General features: G+C 62.4%; 3 protein-coding genes across 3 annotated transcripts; 1 reads left to right on the plus strand and 2 right to left on the minus strand.

Annotated features, from left to right (window-relative positions):
• Nucleotides 1–75: 75 nt before the first annotated feature.
• On the plus strand, nucleotides 76–8687 carry LOC121107090 (erythropoietin receptor-like; the record flags this gene model as incomplete). Its single annotated transcript, XM_040649267.1, has 4 exons — nucleotides 76–229; nucleotides 3297–3384; nucleotides 5632–5719; nucleotides 7261–8687. Coding segments are annotated over 4 exons (879 nt in total), but the record flags the coding sequence as incomplete, so codon positions are not given.
• A 5123-nt stretch (nucleotides 8688–13810) lies between these two features.
• LOC107050152 (translation initiation factor IF-2-like) lies at nucleotides 13811–15078 on the minus strand. The gene is made up of 2 exons (XM_015273932.4): nucleotides 14826–15078; nucleotides 13811–14389 (listed from the first exon to the last, which is right to left on the minus strand). The coding sequence occupies exons 1-2, from the start codon at nucleotides 15051–15053 to the stop codon at nucleotides 13934–13936; spliced, it is 684 nt and encodes a 227-aa protein (XP_015129418.3). The 5' UTR covers nucleotides 15054–15078; the 3' UTR covers nucleotides 13811–13933.
• A 135-nt stretch (nucleotides 15079–15213) lies between these two features.
• On the minus strand, nucleotides 15214–17056 carry LOC124417279 (keratin-associated protein 4-3-like). The gene is made up of 2 exons (XM_046901863.1): nucleotides 16870–17056; nucleotides 15214–16815 (listed from the first exon to the last, which is right to left on the minus strand). Exon 2 carries the CDS (start codon nucleotides 16773–16775, stop codon nucleotides 15828–15830), a length of 948 nt encoding a protein of 315 aa, XP_046757819.1. The 5' UTR covers nucleotides 16776–16815; nucleotides 16870–17056; the 3' UTR covers nucleotides 15214–15827.
• Nucleotides 17057–24718: the final 7662 nt, after the last annotated feature.

Raw genomic sequence — 24718 nt, forward strand, 5'->3', positions numbered from 1 at the left:
CCCCCCCCCAACCCCCCATGGGGGCCGTGACCCCCCCCCTCCAGCCGTCCTCTCTGACCCCCCCCCCATCCCCAGGTGGGGGTCCCGGTGGGCCGCCTGGAGCAGCGGGTGGGGGCTCTGAGGGGTCGCACCCCATACACCGTCCGGGTCCGCGTCCGCCCCGACGGGCTGAGCTACGGCGGCTATTGGAGCCCGTGGTCCGAACCCATCACTGCCGTCACCGCCCCCGGTGAGGGGGGGGGCAACGGGGGGGGGGGGGGGGGCAGTGCCGGCTGATTTGGGGGGGGGTATCGGGGGGGAACTATGGGGACGTGGGGGGGGAAATGGGGGGTACTATGGGGACATGGGGGGGGGAATGGGGGCACTATGGGGACATGGGGGGGACGTGGGGGGGCACTATGGGGGGGACATGGGGACGTGGGGGGCACTATGGGGACATGGGGGGGACAGGAGGACATGGGGCGGCACTATGGGGACATGGGGGGGGGACTATGGGGGGAATATGGGGACGTGGGGGGGACATGGGGGGGGACATGGGGACGTGGGGGGCACTATGGGGACGTGGGGAGGACTATGGAGGGGGACATGGGGGGCACTATGGGGACATGGGGGGACTTGGGGGGCACTATGGGGACGTGGGGGGGACAGGAGGACATGGGGGGGCACTGTGGGGACATGGGGGGCACTATGGGGGGGGACATGGGGGGGCACTATGGGGACGTGGGGGGGAGAACGGGGGGGACTATGGGGACATGGGGGGGACATGGGGGGGAAATGGGGGGCACTATGGGGACGTGGGGGGGGGAAATGGGGGGGAAATGGGGGGCACTATGGGGACGTGGGGGGCACTATGGGGACATGGGGGGGACTATGGAGGGGGACATGGGGGGGCATTATGGGGACATGGGGGGCACTATGGGGACGTGGGGGGGGGAAATGGGGGGGAAATGGGGGGCACTATGGGGACGTGGGGGGCACTATGGGGACATGGGGGGGACTATGGAGGGGGACATGGGGGGGCATTATGGGGACATGGGGGGCACTATGGGGACACGGGGGGACTTGGGGGGCACTATGGGGACGTGGGGGGGACAGGAGGACATGGGGGGGCACTGTGGGGACATGGGGGGCACTATGGGGGGGGACATGGGGGGGCACTGTGGGGACGTGGGGGGACTATGGAGGGGACTATGGGGAGGCACTGTGGGGGGGGACATTGGGGGGCACTATGGGGACGTGGGGGGGGACTTGGGGGAGACTATGGGGGGATTATGGGGGGGACACGGGGGGGACATGGGGACATGGGGGGCACTATGGGGACGTGGGGAGGACATGGGGGGCACTATGGGGGGGACATGGGGACATGGGGGGGCACTTTGGGGACATGGGGGGGCACTATGGGGATATGGGGACTATGGGGATATGGGGGGGACATGGGGACGTGGGGGGCACTATGGGGACGTGGGGGGGGACATGGGGGAGACTATGGGGATATGGGGACATGGGGGGGACAAGGGGGGGACATGGGGGGGCACTATGGGGACGTGGGGGGGGGACATGGGGGGGCACTATGGGGGGGACATGGGGGGCACTATGGGGACATGGGGGGGACGTGGGGGGGCACTATGGGGGGGACATGGGGACGTGGGGGGCACTATGGGGACATGGGGGGGACAAGAGGACATGGGGGGGCACTATGGGGACATGGGGGGGGGACTATGGGGGGAATATGGGGACGTGGGGGGGACATGGGGGGGGACATGGGGACGTGGGGGGCACTATGGGGACGTGAGGGGACATGGGGGGGGACATGGGGGGGCACTATGGGGACATGGGGGGGAGAACGGGGGGGACTATGGGGACATGGGGGGGACATGGGGGGGATATGGGGGGGACATGGGGACGTGGGGGGGCACTATGGGGACATGGGGGGACACTATGGGGGGGACATAGGGACGTGGGGGGCACTATGGGGACATCAGGGGACATGGGGGGGCACTATGGGGGGGACATGGGGGGGCACCGTGGGAGGGGACATGGGGACATGGGGGCCACTATGGGGATGTGGGGGGGACATGGGGGGCACTATGGGGACATGGGGGGGACATGGGGGGGGACTATGGGGGGGCACTATGGGGACATGGGGGGGGACAGGAGGACATGGGGGGGCACTGTGGGGACATGGGGGGATATGGGGGGGACATGGGGGGGCACTATGGGGTCGTGGTGGGGGATAAGGGGACATGGGAGGGGATATGGGGATGTGGGGAGATTTGGGGTCATGGGGGGGGATTTGGGGTCATGGGAAGGATATGGGGACATGGGGGGGGATATGGGATCATGGAGGGGGGGATATGGGGCCGGGGGAGGGGATATGGGAACATTGGGGGGGGGATATGGGGTCATGGGGGGGTATGAGGACGTGAGGGGGCTATGGGATCATGGAGGGGGGGATATGGGGACACTGGGGGGGGGATATGGGGTCATGGGGGGGATATGGGGTCATGGGGGGATATGAGGACGTGGGGGGGCTATAGGGTCGTGGAGGGGGCTATGAGGACATGGGGGGATATGGGGACATGGGAGGGATACGGGGCCATGGGGGGGACATATGGGGTCATGGGGGGGCATATGGGGACATTGGGGGGACATATGGGGTCATGGGGGGGCATATGGGAACGTGGAGGAGATATGGGGTAATGGGGGGGATAAGGGGACGTGGGGGGATATGGGGGTATGGGGCTATGGGGGGGCTATGGGATCATGGGGGGGATATGGGGCTATGGGGGGGATACGGGGACATGAGGGGGGATATGGGGTCATGGAGGCGGATATGGGGACATTAGGGGGGGGGATATGGGGACATGGGGGAGGTTGGGGTCATGGGGGGGCATATGGGGTCATGGGGGGGTTATGGGGACATGGGGTGGGATACGGGAACATGGAGGGGATACGGGGACATGGGGGGAATATGGGATCATGGGGGGGATATGGGGTCGTGGTGGGGGATATGGGGTCATGGGGGGGGGATATGGGGACATGGGGCGGGATATGGGATCATGGGGAGATATGGGGTCATGGGGGGGATATGGGGACATGAGGGGGGATATGGGATCATGGGGGGGATATGGGGTCGTGGTGGGGGATATGGGGACATGGGGCGGGATATGGGGCTATGGGGGTGTCGGTGCCGTCAGATTTTGGGGTGGGGGTGGGGGGGGCCGTGTGGGGGTCGGTCTGGGAAGGGGGAGGCGGTGTGGGGGGGGGGCGGGGGGGTCACCGAGCGCTGCCCGCAGATGTGGACCCGGTGACGGTGGGGCTCTCCTCTCTGCTGGCGCTGCTGCTGCTGGGGCTGGCAATGCTCGCGCTGCTCGGACAGCGGCGGTACGGGGGGGGGGGCAATGGGGGGGGCGGGGGGGGGGGCGGGGGGGGGATGGAAGGGAGTGGGGGGGTAGTATGGGGGGTTGGGGGTATTGGGGGGGGTATTATTGGGGGGGGTTGGGGAATGGGGGGGTGATATGGGGGTGTTGGGGGATTGGGGGGAGTCGGGGGGGCAGTGGGGGGATGGAAGGGAGTGGGGGGGTAATATGGGGGGTTGGGGGTATTGGGGGGGGAAATGGGGGGGATAGGGGGCACAGTGGGGGAGTAATATGGGGGGGTTGGGGAATGGGGGGAGAGGGGAATGGGGGGGTGATATGGGGGGGTTGGGGATTGGGGGGGTGATATGGGGGGCAGTGGGGGGATAGAAGGGAGTGGGGGGGTAATATGGGGGGTTGGGGGTATTGGGGGGGACATGGGGGGGATGGGGGGCACAGTGGGGGGGTATGGGGGGTGGCTTGGGGAATGGGGGGGTGATATGGGGGGTTGGGGTACGGGGGGGGTCGGGGGGTGCATAGTGGGGGGGCATTGGGGTGGATTGGGGAATGGGGGATAGAAGGGAGGGGGAGGGGGGTGGGATAAGGGGGGGTTGGGGGGGTGATATGGGGGGGTCGGGGGGGCAGTGGGAGGGGGGCAGGAGGGGGATGGAAGGGAGTGGGGGGTAATATGGGGGGTTGGGGATATTGGGGGGGGACATGGGGGGGATGGCGGGCACAGTGGGGGGGTATTGGGGGGGGTTGGAGAATGGGGGGGTGATATGGGGGGTTGGGGGTACGGGGGGGTCGGGGGTGCATAGTGGGGGGGGCATTAGGGATGGGTGGGGATAGAAGGGAGGGGGGGATAAGGGGGGGTGATATGGGGGGTTGGGGGGATAGAAGGGAGTGGGGGGGTAATATGGGGGGTTGGGGGTATTGGGGGGGGACGTGGGGGGGATAGGGGGCACAGTGGGGGGGTGAGGGGAATGGGGGGTGATATGGGGGGGTTGGGGGAGTTGGGGGGGGACATGGGAGGGATAGGGGGCACAGTGGGGGAGTAATATGCGGGGGTTGGGGAATGGGGGGGGAGGGGAATGGGGGGGTGATATGGGGGGGTTGGGGGCATTGGGGGGGTTGGGGGATTGGGGGGGTGATATGGGGGGGCAGTAGGGGGATAGAAGGGAGTGGGGGGGTAATATGGGGGGTTGGGGGTATTGGGGGGGGACATGGGGGGGATGGGGGGCACAGTGGGGGGGTATTGGGGGGGTTGGAGAATGGGGGGGTGATATGGGGGGTTGGGGGTACGGGGGGGTCGGGGGATGCATAGTGGGGGGGCATTGGGGATGGGTGGGGGAATGGGGGGATAGAAGGGAGGGGGAGGAGGGTGGGATAAGGGGGGGTTGGGGGCATTGGGGGGGTGATATGGGCGGGCAGTGGGGGGGGGCAGTGGGGGGATAGAAGGGAGTGGGGGGATAATATGGGGGGTTGGGGGTATTGGGGGGGGACATGGGGGGGATAGGGGGCACGGTGGGGGGGTGAGGGGAATGGGGGGTGATATGGGGGGGTTGGGGGTACGGGGGGGTTCTTGGGGGGGGTATTAGGGATGGGTGGGGGAATGGGGGGATAGAAGGGAGGGGGGGGGGAGATAAGGGGGGGTTGGGGGGGCAGTGGGGGGGGTTGGGGGATAGAAGGGAGTGGGGGGGTAATATGGGGGGTTGGGGGTATTGGGGGGGGACATGGGGGGGATGGGGGGCACAGTGGGGGAGTATTGGGGGGGGGCTTGGGGAATGGGGGGGTGATATGGGGGGTTGGGGGTACGGGGGGGTCGGGGGATGCATAGTGGGGGGGCATTGGGGATGGGTGGGGGAATGGGGGGATAGAAGGGAGGGGGAGGAGGGTGGGATAAGGGGGGGTTGGGGGCATTGGGGGGGTGATATGGGGGGGGAGTGGGGGGGGGCAGTGGGGGGATAGAAGGGAGTGGGGGGGTAATATGGGGGGTTGGGGGTATTGGGGGGGGACATGGGGGGATAGGGGGCACGGTGGGGGGGTGAGGGGAATGGGGGGGTGATATGGGGGGTGATATGGGGGGGTGATATGGGGGGGTAATATGGGGGGGATGGGGCATTGGGGGTGGGGGGTGCATAGTGGGGGGGGCATTGGGGCGGATTGGGGAATGGGGGGAGAGGGGAATGGGGGGGTGATATGGGGGGGGATGGGGCCATTGGGGGGGCGTTATGGGGTGACACGGGGGGGTGACACGGCCCCCCCCCCCCCCCAGGAAGCTGCAGGAGAAGCTGTGGCCGCCCGTGCCCGGCCCTGAGAGGGAATTCGAGGGGCTCTTCAGCGCCTATGGGGGCAATTTTCAGGTGGGGGGGGCACTGAGGTGGGGGGGGGGCCGGGAGGAGGGGGGGCGGTTCTATTGCGGGGGGGTTGGAGGTTTTACTCCAATGGGGGGGGGGCTGAGGGGGGTTAATTCGATGGGGGGGGGGATTGGGGGGCGTTGATGTCGTGGGGGTGATGGGGGGACACCAATTGGGGGGGGTCTGAGGGGGGGGAACCCAATGGGGAGCATGGGGGGGGCATTTATCTCAATGGGGGTGTCTGGGGGGGGCTACCCCAATGGGGGGGGGGCATTTATTTCAATGGGGGTGTATGGGGGGGGGGGTTACCCCAATGGGGGGGCATTTATCTCAATGGGGGTGTGTGGGGGGGGTTACCCCAATGGGGGGGGCATTTATCTCAATGGGGGTGTCTGGGGGGGGTTACCCAATGGGGGGGGGCATTTATTTCAATGGGGGTGTATGGGGGGGGGGGGTTACCCCACTGGGGGGGGCATTTATCTCAATGGGGGTGTATGGGGGGGGGGGTTACCCCAATGGGGGGGCATTTATCTCAATGGGGGTGTTATGGGGGGGGTTACCCCAATGGGGGGGGGCATTTATCTCAATGGGGGTGTATGGGGGGGGGGGGTTACCCCAATGGGGGGGCATTTATCTCAATGGGGGTGTATGGGGGGGGTTACCCCAATGGGGGGGGGGGCATTTATCTCAATGGGGGTGTATGGGGGGGGTTACCCCAATGGGGGGGCATTTGTCTCAATGGGGGGTGTCTGGGGGGGGGGGGTTACCCCAATGGGGGAGGGGCATTTATCTCAATGGGGGTGTAGGGGGGGGGGTTACCCCACTGGGGGGGGGGCATTTATCTCAATGGGGGTGTATGGGGGGGGGGGGTTACCCCAATGGGGGGGGCATTTATCTCAATGGGGGTTTATGGGGGGTTACCCCAATGGGGGGCGGCATTTATCTCAATGGGGGTGTATGGGGGGGGGGGGGTTACCCCAATGGGGGGGGACATTTATCTCAATGGGGGTGTATGGGGGGTTACCCAAATGGGGGGGGGGGGGTTCTGGGGGGGGCTAACACAATGGGGGGGGCTAAGCAAATGGAAAGCATGGGGGGGGGCATTTTATCTCAATGGGGGATGTCTGGGGGGGGGTTACCCCAATGGGGGGGGGGTTCTGGGGGAGGGGTTTTGGGGGGAGGGCTAAGCAAATGGGAAGGGGTGTTAACCAAATGGAGAGCACGGGGGGGGGCATTAATCTCAATGGGGGTGTCTGCGGGGGGGGCATTTATCTCAATGGGGGGGTATACCTCAATTTGGGGGGGGGGGCCTCGGTGGTGGAGTGCTAAGCCAAAGGGGGGGGGGGCACTAATCTCAATAAGGGGAGGGGGCTTTGGGGGGGGCGGTACCCCAATGGGATGGGTTCTGGGGGGGGTGGGGGGGGATATATGATGGGGGGGGTTTGGGGATAAGGGGGGGGTTGGGTTCATTGGGGGTATATGGGGGGGTGAGGGGGGGCACCCATGGCGATGCCTGACCCCGTGCCCCCCCCCCCCCCCCCCCGCAGCTCTGGCTGTACCAAGGGGTGGTGGAGCCCTGGAGCCCCCCCGGAGGCACCCCGGAAGCCGAGGAACAGCCCAGTGCCGTGGAAGAGGTGGGGCCCCCCCCCGGGCAAAGAGCCCCCCCCCGGGGACCCCCCCGTCTGCCCCCCCTTCGGCCCCCCCCAGCGGCCCCTCGCCCGCCTCCAGCTTTGAGTACACGCTGTTTGACCCCGGCTCGGCCCTGCTCTGCCCCAGGGGGCACCCCCAAATCGCCCCCCCCCCACGACCCCCCCCGGCGGCCCCTACGCCAACCTGGCCCCTCCCCACAAAGGGTCCCCCCCCCCCGAGGAGGGGACCCCCCAAAGAAACCCCCCACGACAGGAGACCCCCACGGGAGCTTCCGTGCAATGGGAACCCCCCCGGGACCCTCCTGGCGTTGGGGCCCCCCCCAATGCCCCCCCCCTACGTGCTGTGCTCTTAATGGATGGGGGGGGGGGGAGAGGGGGGCGGAGGGGGGGGTTGGGGACACCCCCCGGGATGGGGTGACACCGAATGGAGGGGACACGGCGACGTGAGGTCACGTGGGCTCACCACGACACGGGGACGTGTCACACCACGGCACGAGGATGGAGGGGACGTGTCATAGTGACGTCACGTGGGCTCACCATGACACGAGGATGGAGGGGACGCGTCATAGTGATGTCATGTGGGCTCACCATGACACGAGGATGGAGGTGACACACTGTAGTGATGTCACATGGACTCATAGTGACATCACATGGACTTACCATGACACGAGGACGTGTCACACTGTGACACATTGATGGAGGGGGACACATCATAGTGATGTCACATGGACTCACCATGACACAAGGATGGAGAGGACACGTCATAGTGACGTCACATGGGCTCACCATGACACGAGGATGGAGAGGACACGTCATAGTGAGGTCACGTGGGCTCACCATGACATGAGTACAGATGGGACACATCATAGTGATGTCATGTGGGCTCACCATGAGACGAGGATGGAGGGGACACGTCATAGTGACGTCACGTGGGCTCACCACGACACGGGGACGGAGGTGACACACTAGTGATGTCACATGGACTCATAGTGACATCACGTGGACTCACCATGACACAAGGATGGAGGGGACGCGTCATAGTGACGTCACATGGGCTCACCATGACATGAGGATGGAGGGGACACGTCACAGTGATGTCACGTGGACTCACCATGACATGAGGACGGAGGTGACACACTGTAGTGATGTCACGTGGACTCATAGTGACATCACGTGGACTCACCACAACACGAGGACGTGTCACACTGTGACACATGGATGGAGGGGACTCACCACGACACGAGGATGGAGGTGACGCGTCATAGTGACGTCACGTGGACTCACCACGACACGGGGACGGAGGGGACACGTCACAGTGATGTCACATGGACTCACCACGACACAAGGATGGAGGGGAGAAGTCACAGTGATGTCACATGGACTCACAGTGACATCACGTGGACTCACCATGACACGAGGACGTGTCACACTGTGACACTATGGACGGAGGGGACTCACCACGACACGAGGATGGAGGGGACACGTCATAGTGATGTCACGTGGGCTCACCATGAGACGAGGATGGAGGGGACACGTCATAGTGATGTCACGTGGACTCATGGTGACATCACGTGGACTCACCATGACACGAGGACGTGTCACACTGACACATGGATGGAGGGGACACACTGTAGTGACGTCACGTGGACTCACCATGACACGAGGATGGAGGTGACACACTATAGTGATGTCACATGGACTCACAGTGACATCACGTGGACTCACCATGACACGAGGATGATGGGGACACATCGTAGTGATGTCACGTGGACTCACCATGACACGAGGACATGTCACACTGTGACACATGGACGGAGGGGACTCACCACGACACGAGGATGGAGGTGACGCGTCATAGTGACGTCACGTGGACTCACCACGACACAAGGATGGAGGGGACACACTGTAGTGATGTCACATGGACTCACAGTGACATCACGTGGACTCACCATGACACGAGGATGAGGGGGACACATCGTAGTGATGTCACGTGGACTCACCATGACACGAGGACGTGTCACACCACGACACGAGGATGAAGGTGACACACTGTAGTGATGTCACGTGGACTCATAGTGACATCACGTGGACTCACCATGACACGAGGACGTGTCACACTGTGACACATGGATGGAGGTGACGTGTCATAGTGATGTCACGTGGACTCATCACAACACTCGAGGACGTGTCACACTGTGACACATGGACGGAGGGGACTCACCACGACACGAGGATGGAGGTGACGCGTCATAGTGACGTCACGTGGACTCACCACGACACGGGGACGGAGGGGACACGTCACAGTGATGTCACGTGGACTCACAATGACACGAGGATGTGTCACACCGTGACACATGGATGGAGGCGACACGTCATAGTGATGTCACATGGACTCACCACGACACAAGGATGGAGGGGAGAAGTCACAGTGATGTCACATGGACACACAGTGACATCACGTGGACTCACCATGACACGAGGACGTGTCACACTGTGGACACATGGATGGAGGAGACTCACCACGACACGAGGATGGAGGTGACGCGTCATAGTGATGTCACGTGGACTCACCACGACACGAGGGTATGTCACACTGTGACACATTGATGGAGGGGACACGTCGTAGTGACGTCACATGGACTCACCATGACACGAGGATGGAGATGACACACTGTAGTGATGTCACATGGACTCATAGTGACATCACATGGACTCACCACGACACGAGTATGGAGGTAACGCGTCATAGTGACGTCACGTGGACTCACCACGACACGAGGATGGAGGTGACGCGTCATAGTGACGTCACGTGGACTCACCACGACACGGGGACGGAGGGGACACGTCGCAGTGACGTCACGTGGGGACACAGCGGGGTTGTGGGGGTGGTCCCGTCCCACCCCCCCCCCCCCCCCCAATGTCCATACGCCGAATTGGGGCCACTCGTGTTGGTTTGCCACTGTTTTATACAATAAAGCACTCGTGAGCGCACGCAGCGCCTCGGGGGGGGGTGGGGTGGGGTGGGGGCGGTGATAAGGCCTTATCAGAGCCCCCAGGGCCGGGGGGGGGCACAGCACGCGCTCAGCCCCACGCTGTGGGTGTCGGGGGGGGGGAGGGGGGTGGCTGTGAGGGCACTGATAACGTGGGCTGTCCGCTCGTGTCGCCTCCTGGCACCTCCGGACACCTCCGGACACCTCCGGACACCAGCAGTGCGGCACGGGGGCTCGTGGCACCTCGGTTCCGTGTCGTATAGGCACTGTGACATCTGGGTCCCATGTCACCTTGGTTCCGTGTCGTATAGGCACTGTGACGTGGGTTCCGTGTCACCTGGGTTCCATGTCACCGGGGTTCTGTGTCACCTGGGTTCTGTGTCACCTCGGTTCCGTGTCGTATAGGCACTGTGACGTGGGTCCCGTGTCACCTGGGTTCTGTGTCACCTGGGTTCCGTGTCGTATAGGCACTGTGTCACCTGGGTTCCGTGTCACCTGGGTTCTGTGTCACGGTGTTCCATGTCACCTGGGTCCCATGTCACCTTGGTTCCGTGTCGTATAGGCACTGTGACGTGGGTTCCGTGTCACCTGGGTTCCATGTCACCTGGGTTCTGTGTCACCTGGGTTCCGTGCCATATAGGCACTGTGACATCTGGGTTCCGTGTCACCTGGGTTCTGTGTCACCTGGGTTCCATGTCGTATAGGCACTGTGTCACCTGGGTTCCATGTCACCTGGGTTCTGTGTCACCTGGGTTCTGTGTCACCTGGGTTCTGTGTCACCTGGGTTCCGTGCCATATAGGCACTGTGACATCTGGGTTCCGTGTCACCTGGGTTCTGTGTCACCTCGGTTCTGTGTCGTATAGGCACTGTATCACCTGGGTTCCATGTCACCTGGGTTCTGTGTCGCCTGGGTTCTGTGTCGCCTGGGTTCCATGTCACCTGGGTTCCGTGTCACCTTGGTTCCGTGTCGTATAGGCACTGTGACGTGGGTTCCGTGTCACCTGGGTTCCGTGTCACCTGGGTTCTGTGTTGTATAGGCACTGTGTCACCTGGGTTCTGTGTCACCTGGGTTCTGTGTCATATAGGCACCGTGTCACCTGGGTTCCGTGTCACCTGGGTTCTGTGTCATCTGGGTTCCGTGTCACCTGGGTTCCGTGTCGTATAGGCACTGTGTCACCTGGGTTCCGTGTCATTGTGCCACCTGGGTTCCATGTCATATAGGCACTGTGTCACCTGGGCACTGTGTCACCTGGGTTCTGTGTCACCTGGGTTCTGTGTCATATAGGCACTGTGTCACCTGGGTTCCGTGTCACCTGGGTTCTGTGTCACCGGGGTTCCGTGTCGTATAGGCACTGTGACGTGGGTTCCGTGTCACCTGGGTTCCATGTCACCGGGGTTCTGTGTCACCTGGGTTCCATGTCACCTGGGTTCTGTGTCACCTGGGTTCTGTGTCATATAGGCACTGTGTCACCTGGGTTCTGTGACATCTGGGTTCCGTGTCACCTGGGTTCCATGTCATATAGGCACTGTGCCATCTGGGTTCCATGTCACCTGTGTTCCGTGTCACCTGTGTTCCGTGTCACAGTGTCACCCAGGCTCCGTGTCGTGCCGCACAGACTCTGTCACCTGCATTCCATGTCACCCGGGTTCTGTGTCACACAGGCATTGCGTCCCCTGGGTTCCATAGCACTCGGGTTCCGTGTCACCTGGGTTCCATGTCGCGTGGGTTCCATGACACATAGGCATTGTGTCACCCGGTCCCATGTCACCAGGGCTCCATGTCACCTGGGTTCTGTGTCACCTGGGTTCCGTGCCATTTGGGTCTGTGTCACTCAGGTTCTGTGTCACCTTGGTTCCCTGTCACCTGGGTCCCACGCCACAGTGTCACCCAGGCTCCGTGTCACTGTGCCATGCAGACCCCATGTCACCTCGGTTCCGTGTCACCTGGACTCCACATCACCCGGGCTCCATGTCACTGTGTCACCTGGGCTCCACATCACCTCTGCTCCATGTCACCGTGTCACCTGGGCTCCACATCACCTGGGCTCCATGTCACTGTGTCACCTGGGCTCCATGTCACCGGGCAGCTCTATGTGACTGTGTCACCCGGGCTGCACATCACCTGGTCTCCATGTCACTGTGTCACCTGGGCTCCACATCACTGGGGCTCCATGTCACCGTGTCACCTGGGCTTCATGTCACCATGTCACCTGGGCTCCACGTCACCTGGGCTCCATGTCACCGTGTCACCGGGCAGTTCCATGTCACCGTGTCACCTGGGCTCCACATCACCTGGGCTCCATGTCACCGTGTCACCTGGGCTCCATGTCACCTGGCAGCTCCATGTCACTGTGTCACATGGGCTCCACATCACCTGGGCTTCATGTCACATGGGCAGCTCTATGTCACCGTGTCACCCAGGCCCCACATCACCTGGGCTCCATGTCACTGTGTCACCTGGGCTCCACATCACCTGGGCTCCGTGTCACTGTCTCATGTGGGCTCCATGTCACCGGGCAGCTCCATATCACCGTGTCACCTGGGCTCCACATCACCTGGGCTCCATGTCACCTGGCAGCTCCATGTCACCGTGTCACCTGGGCTCCACGTCACCTGGGCTCTATGACACTGTGTCACCATGTCACCGTGTCACCTGGGCTCCACATCACCTGGGCTCCATGTCACTGTGTCACCTGGGTTCCGTGTCACTGAGTCATGTGGGCTCCATGTCACCTGGGCTCCATGTCACCGTGTCACCGGGCAGTTCCATGTCACCGTGTCACCTGGGCTCCACATCACCTGGGCTCCATGTCACCGTGTCACCTGGGCTCCATGTCACCTGGCAGCTCCATGTCACCGTGTCACCTGGGCTCCACATCACCTGGGCTCCATGTCATTGTGTCATGTGGGCTCCACATCACCTGGGCTTCATGTCACATGGGCAGCTCTACGTCACCGTGTCACCCAGGCCCCACATCACCTGGGCTCCATGTCACTGTGTCACCTGGGCTCCACATCACCTGGGCTCCGTGTCACTGTCTCATGTGGGCTCCATGTCACCGGGCAGCTCCATGTCACCGTGTCACCTGGGCTCCATGTCACCTGGGCTCCATGACACTGTGTCACCTGGGTTCCATGTCACTGAGTCATGTGGGCTCCCTGTCACCTGGGCTCCATGTCACCGTGTCACCGGGCAGTTCCATGTCACCATGTCACATGGGCTCCACATCACCTGGGCTCCGTGTCACTGTGTCACATGGGCTCCGTGTCACTGTCTCATGTGGGCTCCATGTCACCGGGCAGCTCCATGTCACCGTGTCACCTGGGCTCCACATCACCTGGGCTCCATGGCACTGTGTCATGTGAGCTCCACGTCACTGGGGCTCCATGTCACCGTGTCACCTGGGCTTCATGTCACCATGTCACCTGGGCTCCACGTCACCTGTGCTCCATGTCACCGTGTCACCGGGCAGCTCCACGTCCCCGTGTCACCTGGGCTCCACATCACCTGGGCTCCACACCAGCCAGGCTCAGTGACACCACAACACCCGAGGGCTGCACATCACCACCCGACTCACCCTCAGCCTTCATCCCCACTGCCATCTCCGTCCTCATCCTCGTCCCCATCGCCGTCCCCAGGCCCGGGGGTGACGTTCAGCCCCCCGTGGGGCTCGAAGCGCAGCCTCCATCCCCGCGGCACCGATCCGGGCAGGACGAGGCGGACGTTCACCCGCAGTGGGACCCCGGGGAGGGGTCTCAGACGGCACTCAGCCGGGAAGTAACGGCGCAGGACGGGCAGCACACGGGGCCCGGGGGGGGGCACACGGAGGGCAGCCAGGAGCCGGGCCGGGGGTCGGGGGGCGCGGGAGGCCTCCAGCAGCAGGGCGGCCAGGCGGGCGGGGGCGCTGGGCCCCCCCTGGATGTAGTGCTCCAGCCCGTCCAGCAGCAGCAAGCCGGGGGGCCGGGCTCGGGCCGCCATTGCCCCCAACTCCTGGGCCAGGGCTGCCAGGGTGGGGGGGTAGCGGAGCTCCAGGCGCTGCGGGGAAAGGGGGAGAGGGGGGTCGTCAGGCCACGCCCCCCGCGCGCCACACCCACCACAAACCACGCCCCCGCCACCAGGCCACGCCCGCGCCCGTGCTTAGCCCCGCCCACACGCGATCAAGCCACGCCCCCTTCATGCAAGCCCCGCCCACGCGCGGCAGCAAGCACGCCCAGAGCCACGCCCCCTACCGCACGCCACGCCCACTAGGTTAAGCCCCGCCCACTCGCGCCGCTCCGCCGTCGGTGCTAAGCCCCGCCCCTTCCGCCAGGCCACGCCCCTCGTTCGTAACCACGCCCCCGCGCTCATAAGCCCCCCTCCCCCCCCCCCCCCGCGGCCTTCTCGCCACGCTCCCTACCGGGAGGCCACGCCCACCGCCCCCGGCCCCGCCCCTTCGGCTCAAAGCCCCGCCCCCTCGCGGCCCCCCCCTCACCTGCAGCGCCCTCGGGTCACCGCCGCCGCCCTCTGGGAGTCGGGAGGGAGCGCTGGGCGCTAAGAAGAGAGCGCGGGGCCCGTCCCCTCCTCCTGCCAACGCCGCCCGCAGCAGCAGCGCCGTGCGGCCCGAGCCCGCCGGGCCGAGCACCAACAGCGGCGCCTCCGGCACGGACGCGTCCGCTTCCGGCCCAGCCGGGCCCAGCGCCCGTTCCAGCGCTGCCGCCATTCGGCCGTGGCCAATCTCTGCCTCCGTTCCGCGGGGAGCGGCCAATGGGAGCTCGGAGCCCCTCAGCCAATCGGGGAGCGGCTTCCCTCAGCGCTGCTCCCGCCCACCGCGCGCCTCAACCAATCGGAGGGGAGAGTCCCGCGGAGCCGCTCCCGCCCGCCGTGCTCTCCTCAGCCAATCGGAGAGGAGCATCTCTCAGCCCACGGCGCGCGCCTCAGCCAACCAGAAGAGGCTCCCTCCCGCTCCCGCCCACCGCGCGCGTCTCAGCCAATCGGAGGGCACGAAAAGGAGGGCGGGATGCCCGTCCCGCGCGCCGTCCCCCTCCTCGCTTTTCATTGGCCGCTCCAGCCGCCAATCCAGCACCGCCCCGTCTCCCGACGCGCTTCAAAGCCCCGCCCCTTCCCGCTCCGCTCAGCCAATAGGGAGGCGGTACCCGGCAGGGGGGGGCGTGCCCGGAGCTGTCAGTCACTCCCCGCTGCCTGGCAACGCGTTGCTTGGCGACGGCGGGCTGTTGCCGGGCAACGGGGCGAGTTGGGCGCGGCTCCGCGCATGCGCAGACGAGACGGGACGCACGATGTGCACCAGGAGGCGCAGGGATGGATGATGCACAGGGATGCATGAGGCTGCAGGGCTTGCACGAGGATGCACGAGGGTGCACGAGGAGGCGCCGGGTTGCACGACAATGCACGGGTGTGAGCACACGAGGATGCACCGGAGAGCATAAGAATGCATGGGGTTGGGGGGCATGAGGGATGTGCAGCGTTGCACGGGGATTCACAGGGATGGATGCACGGGGGGGCTGCGGGATGCAAGAGGGGTGCACGAGGATGCACGGCGGTGCACGAGGATGCATGCACGGGATGCACGAGGGTGCACAGTGTTGCACAGCGTCGCACGAGGATGCACGGTGTCGCACGAGGATGCACGGGGTTGCACAAGGATGCACGGTGTTGCATGAGGGTGCATGCACGAGGTTGCACAGTGTTGCACAGTGTTGCACGAGGATGCACGGGGTTGCACGAGGATGCACCGGGTTGCACAGCATCGCACGAGGATGCACGGTGTTGCACGAGGATGCATGCACGAGGGTGCACAGTGTTGCACAGTGTTGCACGAGAATGCACGAGGATGCACAGCGTTGCACAGCATCGCACGAGGATGCACGGTGTTGCACGAGGGAGCACGGGGTTGCACGAGGATGCACAGTGTTGCATGAGGGTGCATGCACGAGGTTGCACAGTGTTGCACAGCATCACACAAGGATGCACGGGGTTGCACAAGGATGCACGGGGGTGCACGCGCGTGCACAGCATTGCACGATGCATGAGGATGGATGCACAGTGACGCATGGTGGCTCATGGTCAGGGTGCAAAATGGTGCACGAGGGTGCCCGGGGTTACACGAGGATGCACGAGGGTGCGTGGGGATGCACGTGGAGGATGCACTTGGTGCACAACGGTGCACGCGGACGGACGCACGAGGGTGCAGAGGGCGGCACAAGGATGCAAGGGGGTGCACAAGATTGGATGCACGGGGATGCACGAGGATGGATGCATGAGGCGGCACGAGGATGCACGGGGATGTGCAAGGATGCTCAGAGTTGCACGAGGTTGCACGGGGAGGCACGGGGATGCACAAGTGTGCAGAGGACACACGGGGACACGTGTGGGCAGCCGAAGTCGCCCAGCCCGGTGCACACGGTTGCACGAGGCCGCGTGCCATTGCACCAGGATGCACGAGGATGCATGGCGAGGCACGGCGTGGCACGGGGAGGCACGAGGCTGCACGGGGATACAAGGGCGTGCACGGGGGTGGGTGCACGAGGGTGCAAGAGGTTGCACGAGGGCGCAGAGCACACACGGGGACGGCTGCAGAGGGACACCCGAGGACGCCCAAAGCTTCACGGGGACGCCCGCGGGCTCACGAGGATGCACGGCCCCGTGCACGGGGATGCACGAGGATGCACGAGAGGATGCACGAGGAGGCCGGCTCGGGGCGTCCCCTCGGCTACGCGTATTCTCCAGCAATAACAGCGCGGCCGTGTTATCCGCCCGAGAATACCCGTCACCGCGGGGCGCGGGGGGGGCATCCGGGGGGGGGGGGGTGGGGGGGGATTGAGGGGGGAAAGGGGGGAGGGGAGGGGAGGAGGAGGAGGGGGGATTCGAACCCGCGGACGGGGGAAGCCCTGGGCGGGGCCTCGAGAGCCGCCGGGTGGGGATTCAGCACCACGGACAGCGGCAATGCTGCTCTAATGGGGGCTGTGGGGGTTCTATAGGGATCTATAGGGGTCTATGGGGGACCATAGGGGTTCTATGAGGTCTATGGGGGCTCTATGGGGGACTAGAGGGGTTCTATAGGGGTCTTTGTGTCTCAGCAGCATGGACAGTGGCAATGGGGCTGTAAAGTGGGCTGTGGGGGTTCTATAGGGATCTATAGGGGTCTATGGGGGACCATAGGGGTTCTATGAGGTCTATGGGGACTCTATGGGGGACTATAGGGGTTCTATAGTGGTCTATGGGGCTCAGCACCACGGACAGCGGCAATGCTGCTCTAATGGGGGCTGTGGGGGTTCTATAGGGGTCTGTGGGGCCCTATAGGGGTCTATAGAGGTCTATGGAGCACTATAGGAGTACTATAGGGGTCTATGGGGTTCAGCACCACGGACAGCGGCAATGCTGCTCTAATGGAGGATGTGGGGGTTCTATACGGCTCTGTGGGGGACTATAGGGGTATTATGGGGGTCTATGGGGGTACTATAGGGGTCTATGGGGTTCAGCACCACGGACAGCGGCAATGCTGCTCTAATGAGGGCTGTCGGGGTTCTATAGGGGTCTGTGGGGGTCTGTGGGGGACTATAGGGGTATTATGGGGGTCTATGGGGGTACTTTGGGGGTCTATGGGGTTCAGCACCACGGATAGCTGCAATGCTGCTGTAATGGGGGCTGTGGGGGTTCTATAGGGGGCTCTCGGGGACTATAGGGGTATTATGGGGGTCTATGTGGGTACTATAGGGGTCTATGGGGTTCAGCACCACGGACAGCGGCAATGCTGCTCTAATGGGGACTGTCGGGGTTCTATAGGGGTCTGTGGGGGTCTGTGGGGGTCTGTGGGGGACTATAGGGGTATTATGGGGGTCTATGGGGGTATTATGGGGGTCTATGGGGGTACTATGGGGGTCTATGGGGTTCAGCACCACAGACAGCGGCAATGCAGCTCTAATGGGGGCTGTGGGGGTTCTATAGGGGTCTGTGGGGCCCTATAGGGGTCTATAGAGGTCTATGGAGCACTATAGGAGTACTATAGGGGTCTATGCGGTTCAGCACCACGGACAGTGGCAAATGGGGGCTCTAATGGGGGCTGTGGGGGTTCTATAGGGGTCTGTGGGGGTCTGTGGGGGACTATAGGGGTATTATGGGGATCTATGGGGGAACTATAGGGGTCCATGGTGTTCAGCACCACGGACAGTGGCAATGGGACTCTAATGAGGGCTGTGGGGGTTCTATAGGGGTCTGTGGGAGTCTGTGGGGAACTACGGGGGTAGTATAGGGGTCTATGGGGCTCTAATGCGGGCTGTGAGGGTTCTATAGGGGTCTATGGGGGTCTATGGCAGGCTATTGGGGTACTATAGGGGTCTATAGGCCTTTAATGGGGACCGCTGGGTTCCATAGGGGTCCATTAGGGTCAGTGAGGGACTATAGGGGTGCTATAGGTTCTATAGGGGTCTACGTGGGGCTATAGGGGTATAGGAATCCATGGAGGTTCTATGGGGACTATCGGGGTACTATAGGGGTCTATGCGGTTCAGCACCACGGACAGTGGCAATGGGGCTGTAAAGTGGACTGTGGGGGTTCTATAGGGATCTATAGGGGTCTATGGGGGACTATAGGGGTTCTATGGGGTGTATGGGGGCTCTATGGGGGACTATAGGGGTTCTATGAGGTCTATGGGGGCTCTATGGGGGACTATAGGGGTTATATGGGGGTCTATGGGGCTCAGCACCACGAACAGTGGCAATGGGGCTCTAATGGGGGCTGTGGGGGTTCTATAGGGATCTGTAGGGGTCTATGGGGGACCGTAGGGGTTCTATGAGGTCTATGGGGGCTCTATGGGGGACTATAGGGGTTCTATAGGGGTCTATGGGGCTCAGCACCACGAACAGTGGCAATGGGGCTCTAATGGGGGCTGTGGGGGTTCTATAGGGATCTATAGGGGTCTATGGGGGACTATAGGGGTTCTATGGGGACTATAGGGGTTCTATGGGGGTCTATGGGGGTTCTATTGGGGACTATAGGGGTACTACAGGGATCTGTGGGGCTTAACACCGCGGGCAGCGGCAATGGGGCTCTATAGGGGTTCTATAGGGGTCTATGGGGGTTCTATTGGGGACTATAGGGGTTCTATAGGGTTCTATGTGGGTTCTATGGTGGATCAGCACCACGGACAGCGGCAATGGGGCTCTATAGGGGTCTGTGGGGGTTCTATGAGGGACTATAGGGGTTCTATAGGGTTCTATGGGGGTTCTATGGTGGATCAGCATCACGGACAGCGGCAATGGGGCGCTATAGGGGTTCTATAGGGGTCTGTGGGGTCTCAGCACCACCGACAGTGGCAGTAGGGTTCTATAGGGGTCTATAGGCTGTCTATAGGGGCTCGGCAAGACGGACAGCGGCAATGGGGCTCTATAGGGGTTCTATAGGGGTCTATGGGGGTTCTATTGGGGACTATAGGGGTTCTATAGGGGTCTATGGGGGTTCTATGGTGGATTAGCATCACGGACAGCGGCAATGGGGCGCTATAGGGGTTCTATATGGGTCTATGGGGCAATGCGGTTCGGTGGAGAACTATGGGAATTCTATGGGGTTTGGCAACAGGGACAGCGGCAGCGGCACTCTATGGGGGTCGTATGGGGTCTATGGGGGTTCTATAGGGATCTATTGGGGTTCTATAGGGGTCCGGAAGCACGGAGAGCAGCTGGAGGGGGCAATGGGATTGTATGGGGCCTAGGGGGGATTCTATGGGAGCTCTATAGGCGGTGCTATAGGGGTTGTATGGGGGGGGGACAATGGGAGCTCTGTAGGGGGTTCTATAGGTTCTATATGGGGCTTTGGCACCCAGGATAGCAGCTGTGGGGGGTCAATGGGGCTCGGGGGGGGGGGGGGTCCTGTAGGACGGTCCTCCAGGGGCTGTATGGGGTTCTATAAGGGGTTCTATGAAGCCTATGGGGGTTCTATGGGGGGGCTCTATATAGGGCCCTCTACATAGGGGCTCCACGGGGTTCCATAGGGGCCCTATAGGGCTCTATGGGGATGGGGGGGGATGTATATAGGGCCCTCTACATAGGGGCTCCATGGGGGCTCTATAGGGGCCCTATGGGGCTCAATGGGGGGGAGGATCTATATAGGGCCCACATAGGGGCTCCATGGGGGCTCTATAGGGGCCCTATAGGGCTCAATGGGGGGTGGAGGGGCTCTATATAGGGCCCACTACATAGGGGCTTCATGGGGTTCCATAGGGGCCCTATAGGGCTCTATGGGGATGGGGGGGGCTATATATAGGGCCCTCTACATAGGGGCTCCATGGGGGCTCTATAGGGGCCCTATAGGGCTCAATGGGGGGTGGAGGGGCTCTATATAGGGCCCACTACATAGGCGCTTCATGGGGTTCCATAGGGGCCCTATAGGGCTCAATGGGGGGGAGGGGGGGGGCTTTATATAGGGCCCTCTACATAGGGGCTCCATGGGGGCTCTATAGGGGCCCTATAGGGCTCTATGGGGGGGGGAGGATCTATATAGGGCCCACATAGGGGCTCCACGGGGTTCCATAGGGGCCCTACAGAGAGCTCAGCGATGCCTATGGGGATGGACACAGGGCCCATATAGGGCCTCAGTGAGCTTCTATGGGGGCTCTCTATGGGGCGCCGATCGGGGCCTCTATAGGGACTCTATAGGGCCCATATAGGGCCTCCACGAGCTTCTACGGGGGCTCTCTATGGGACGCCAACCGGGGGCTCTATAGGGACTCTATAGGGCCCTCCAGCACCGCCGCACGGCCCCACCCCCCCCAACCCCCCCCCAAACCCCCCCCCCCCAACCCGTCCGTCCCCACCGGGGGGGGTCGTGGGGGGGTCGTGGGGGGGTCCCGGCCCAGCGCTCACCTCGCCCGCCGCTGCCGCTCCCGGCGCCGCCGCCCCGCCCCCCCCCCCCCCTTTCATCCCCCCCTCCCCCTCCGGCCCCGCCGCAGTCCTGGGGGGGGGGGGGGGGGATGGGGGGGGGGGGCGGAGCCACGCCCACCCCACGAGGCCACGCCCACCACGCTCGCTTGGCCACGCCCCCTCCCCCGTGCATGCTCCTCCCCCCCCCCCACCCACCCCAAACGGCCCTATAGGGGCCCCCCCCTGCCCCTGTAGGCACCCCACAGATCCTATAGGGCATCCCCTGCCCCTATAGGCACCGCCCAACCCCGTAAGCCTCGCCCAGATCCTATAGGTGCCCCCAGATCCTATAGGGCTCCCCCTGACCCTATAGGCACCGCCAAATCCTATACGTACCCCCAGATCCTATAGGCACCGTCCAACCCCATAAGCATTGCACAGATCCTTTAGGGCTCCCCCAGATCCTATAGGGCTCCCCCTGACCCTATAGGCACCGCCCAACCCCGTAAGCCTCGCCCAGATCCTATAGGTACCCACAGATCCTATAGGCACCGCCCAACCCCATAGGCATTGCCCAGATCCTATAGGGCACCTCCAGATCCTATAGGGCTCCCCCTGCCCCTATAGGCACTGCCCAGATCCTATAGGTACCCCCAGATCCTATAGGCACCGCCCAACCCCATAAGCATCGCACAGATCCTTTAGGGCTCCCCCAGATCCCATAGGGCTCCCCCAGATCCTAAAGGGCTCCCCCAGATCCTATAGGGCTCCCCTTGCCCCTATACACACCTTCCAAACCCCATAGGCATTGCCCAGATCCTATAGGCACCCCCTGATCCTATAGGACTCCGCCTGCCCCTATAGGCACCACACAGATCCTATTGGTCATCCCCTGTCCCTATAGGCACCGCCCAACCCCATAAGCCTCGCCCAGATCCTATAGGGCACCCCCAGATCCTATGGGGCTCCCCCTGCCCCTATAGGCACCGCTCAACCCCGTAAGCATCGTCCAGATCCTATAGTTGCCCCCAGATCCTATGGGGCTCCCTCTGCCCCTATAGGCACCACCCAGATCCTATAGATACCCCCAGATCCTATAGGTACCAACCAACCTCATAGGGATTGCCCAGATCCTGTAGGTACCCCCAGATCCTATAGGGCTCCCCCTGACCCTATAGACTATTCCCTGGCCCTATATGCACTACACAACCCCATAGGCATTGCTCAGATCCTATAGGTACCACCTGGTCCTATTGGTCATCCCCTGTCCCTATAGGCACCGCCCAACCCCATAAGTATCGCCCAGATCCTATAGGGCTCCGCCTGCCCCTATAGGCACCACACAGATCCTATAGGTACCCCCAGATCCTATAGATACCAACCAACCCCATAGGGATTGCCCAGATCCTATAGGTACCCCCTGATCCTATAGGGCTCCCTGTGCCGCTATAGGCACTGCCCAGATCCTATAGGTACCCGAGATCCTATAGGCACCGCCCAACCCCATAAGCATCCCACAGATCCTATAGGGCACCCCTAGATCCTATGGGGCTCCCCCTGCCCCTATAGGCACGGCCCAACCCCATAAACATTGCCCAAATCCTATAGGCACCCCCAGATCCTATAGGCACCGCCCAACCCCATAAGCATCGCACAGATCCTTTAGGGCTCCCCCAGATCCCATAGGGCTCCCCTTGCCCCTATAGGCACCATCCAACCCCATAGGCATTGCTCAGATCCTACAGGTACCCCCAGATCCTATAGGGCTCCCCCTGTCCCTATAGGCACCGCCCAACCCCATAAGCATCCCACAGATCCCGTAGGGCTCCCCCAGATCCTATAGGGCACCCCCTGCCCCTATAGGCACCACCCAGATCCTATAGGCACCCCCAGATCCTATAGGCACCGCCCAACCCCATAAGCATCCCACAGATCCTATAGGGCACCCTTGATCCTATAGGGTTCCCCCTGCCCCTATAGGCACCATCCAACCCCATAGGCATTGCCCAGATCCTACAGGTACCCCCAGATCCTATAGGGTATCTCTTGCCCCTATAGGCACCTCCCCACCCCCCCATAGATTTTCTATAGATACCCCATATCCACCCCATATCCCTATAGATCCCCTATAGCCACCCCACACCCCACATAGATCCCCTCCGGCCACCCCACACCCCCTTTAGATACCCTATAGATCCCCTATAACCACCCCACACCCCTTTTGATACCCTACAGATCCCCTATAACTGCCCCAAACCCTTTTAAACACCCCATAGATCCCCTATAACCACCCCACCCCCCTTCAGATACCCTATAGATGCCATATAACCACCCCAATCCCCTTTAAATACTCTACAGATCCCCTATAACCACCCCAATCCCCTTCAGACACCCCATAGATCCCCTATAACCACCCCAATCCCCTTCAGACACCCTATAGATCCCCTATAACCACCCCACCCCCCTTCAGACACCCTATAGATACCCTATAACCACCCCAACCCCCTTTAGATACCCTACAAATCCCCTATAACCACCTCAATCCCTTTCAGACACCCTATAGCTCCCCTATAACCACCCCACTCCCCTTCAGATACCCTATAGATCCCCTATAACCACCCCACACCCCTTCAGACCCCCTATTACCACCCCAACCCCCTTCAGATACCCTATAGATGCCCTATAACCACCCCAATTCCCTTTAGACACCCTATAGATCCCCTATAAACCCCCCTTTAGATACCCTATAGACCCCCTACAACCACCCCACCCCCCCTTCAGACACCCTATAGATCCCCTATAACCACCCCACCCCCCTTCAGATACCCTATAGATGCCCTATAGCCACCCCAACCCCCTTCAGATACCCTATAGATACCCTAAAACCACCCCACCCCCCTTCAGATCCCCTATAACCACCCCACCCCCCTTCAGATACCCTATAGATCCCCCTATAACTGCCCCACCCCCCCTTCCAATACCCTATAGATGCCCTATAGCCACCCCACCCCCCTTCAGATACCCTATTACCACCCCACTCCCTTTTAGACACCGTATAGATCCCCTATAACCCCCCCTTTAGATACCCTATAGACCCCCTATAACCACCCCACCCCCCTTCAGATCCCCTATAGTTGCCCTATAACCACCCCAGTCCCTTTTAGACACCCCATAGATGCCCTATAGCCACCCCACCCCCCTTCAGATACCCCATATATCCCCTATAACCACCGTACCCCCCTTCAGACACACCATAGATCCCTTATAACCACCCTACCCCCCTTCAGACACCCTATAGATCCCCTATAACCACCCCAATGCCCTTTAGATATCCTATAGATCCCCTATAACCACCCCAATCCCCTTCAGACACCCCATACATCCCCTATAACCACCCCAATCCCTTTTAGACACCCTATAGATCCCCTATAACCACACCACCCCCTTCAGATACCCTATAGATGCCCTATAACGGCCCCAATCCCTTTTAGACACCCCGTAGATCCCCTATAAC

The sequence above is a fragment of the Gallus gallus genome, chromosome 17, assembly GCF_016699485.2.
Source record: "Gallus gallus isolate bGalGal1 chromosome 17, bGalGal1.mat.broiler.GRCg7b, whole genome shotgun sequence".
In the NCBI taxonomy this organism is placed as follows: Eukaryota; Metazoa; Chordata; class Aves; order Galliformes; family Phasianidae; genus Gallus; species Gallus gallus.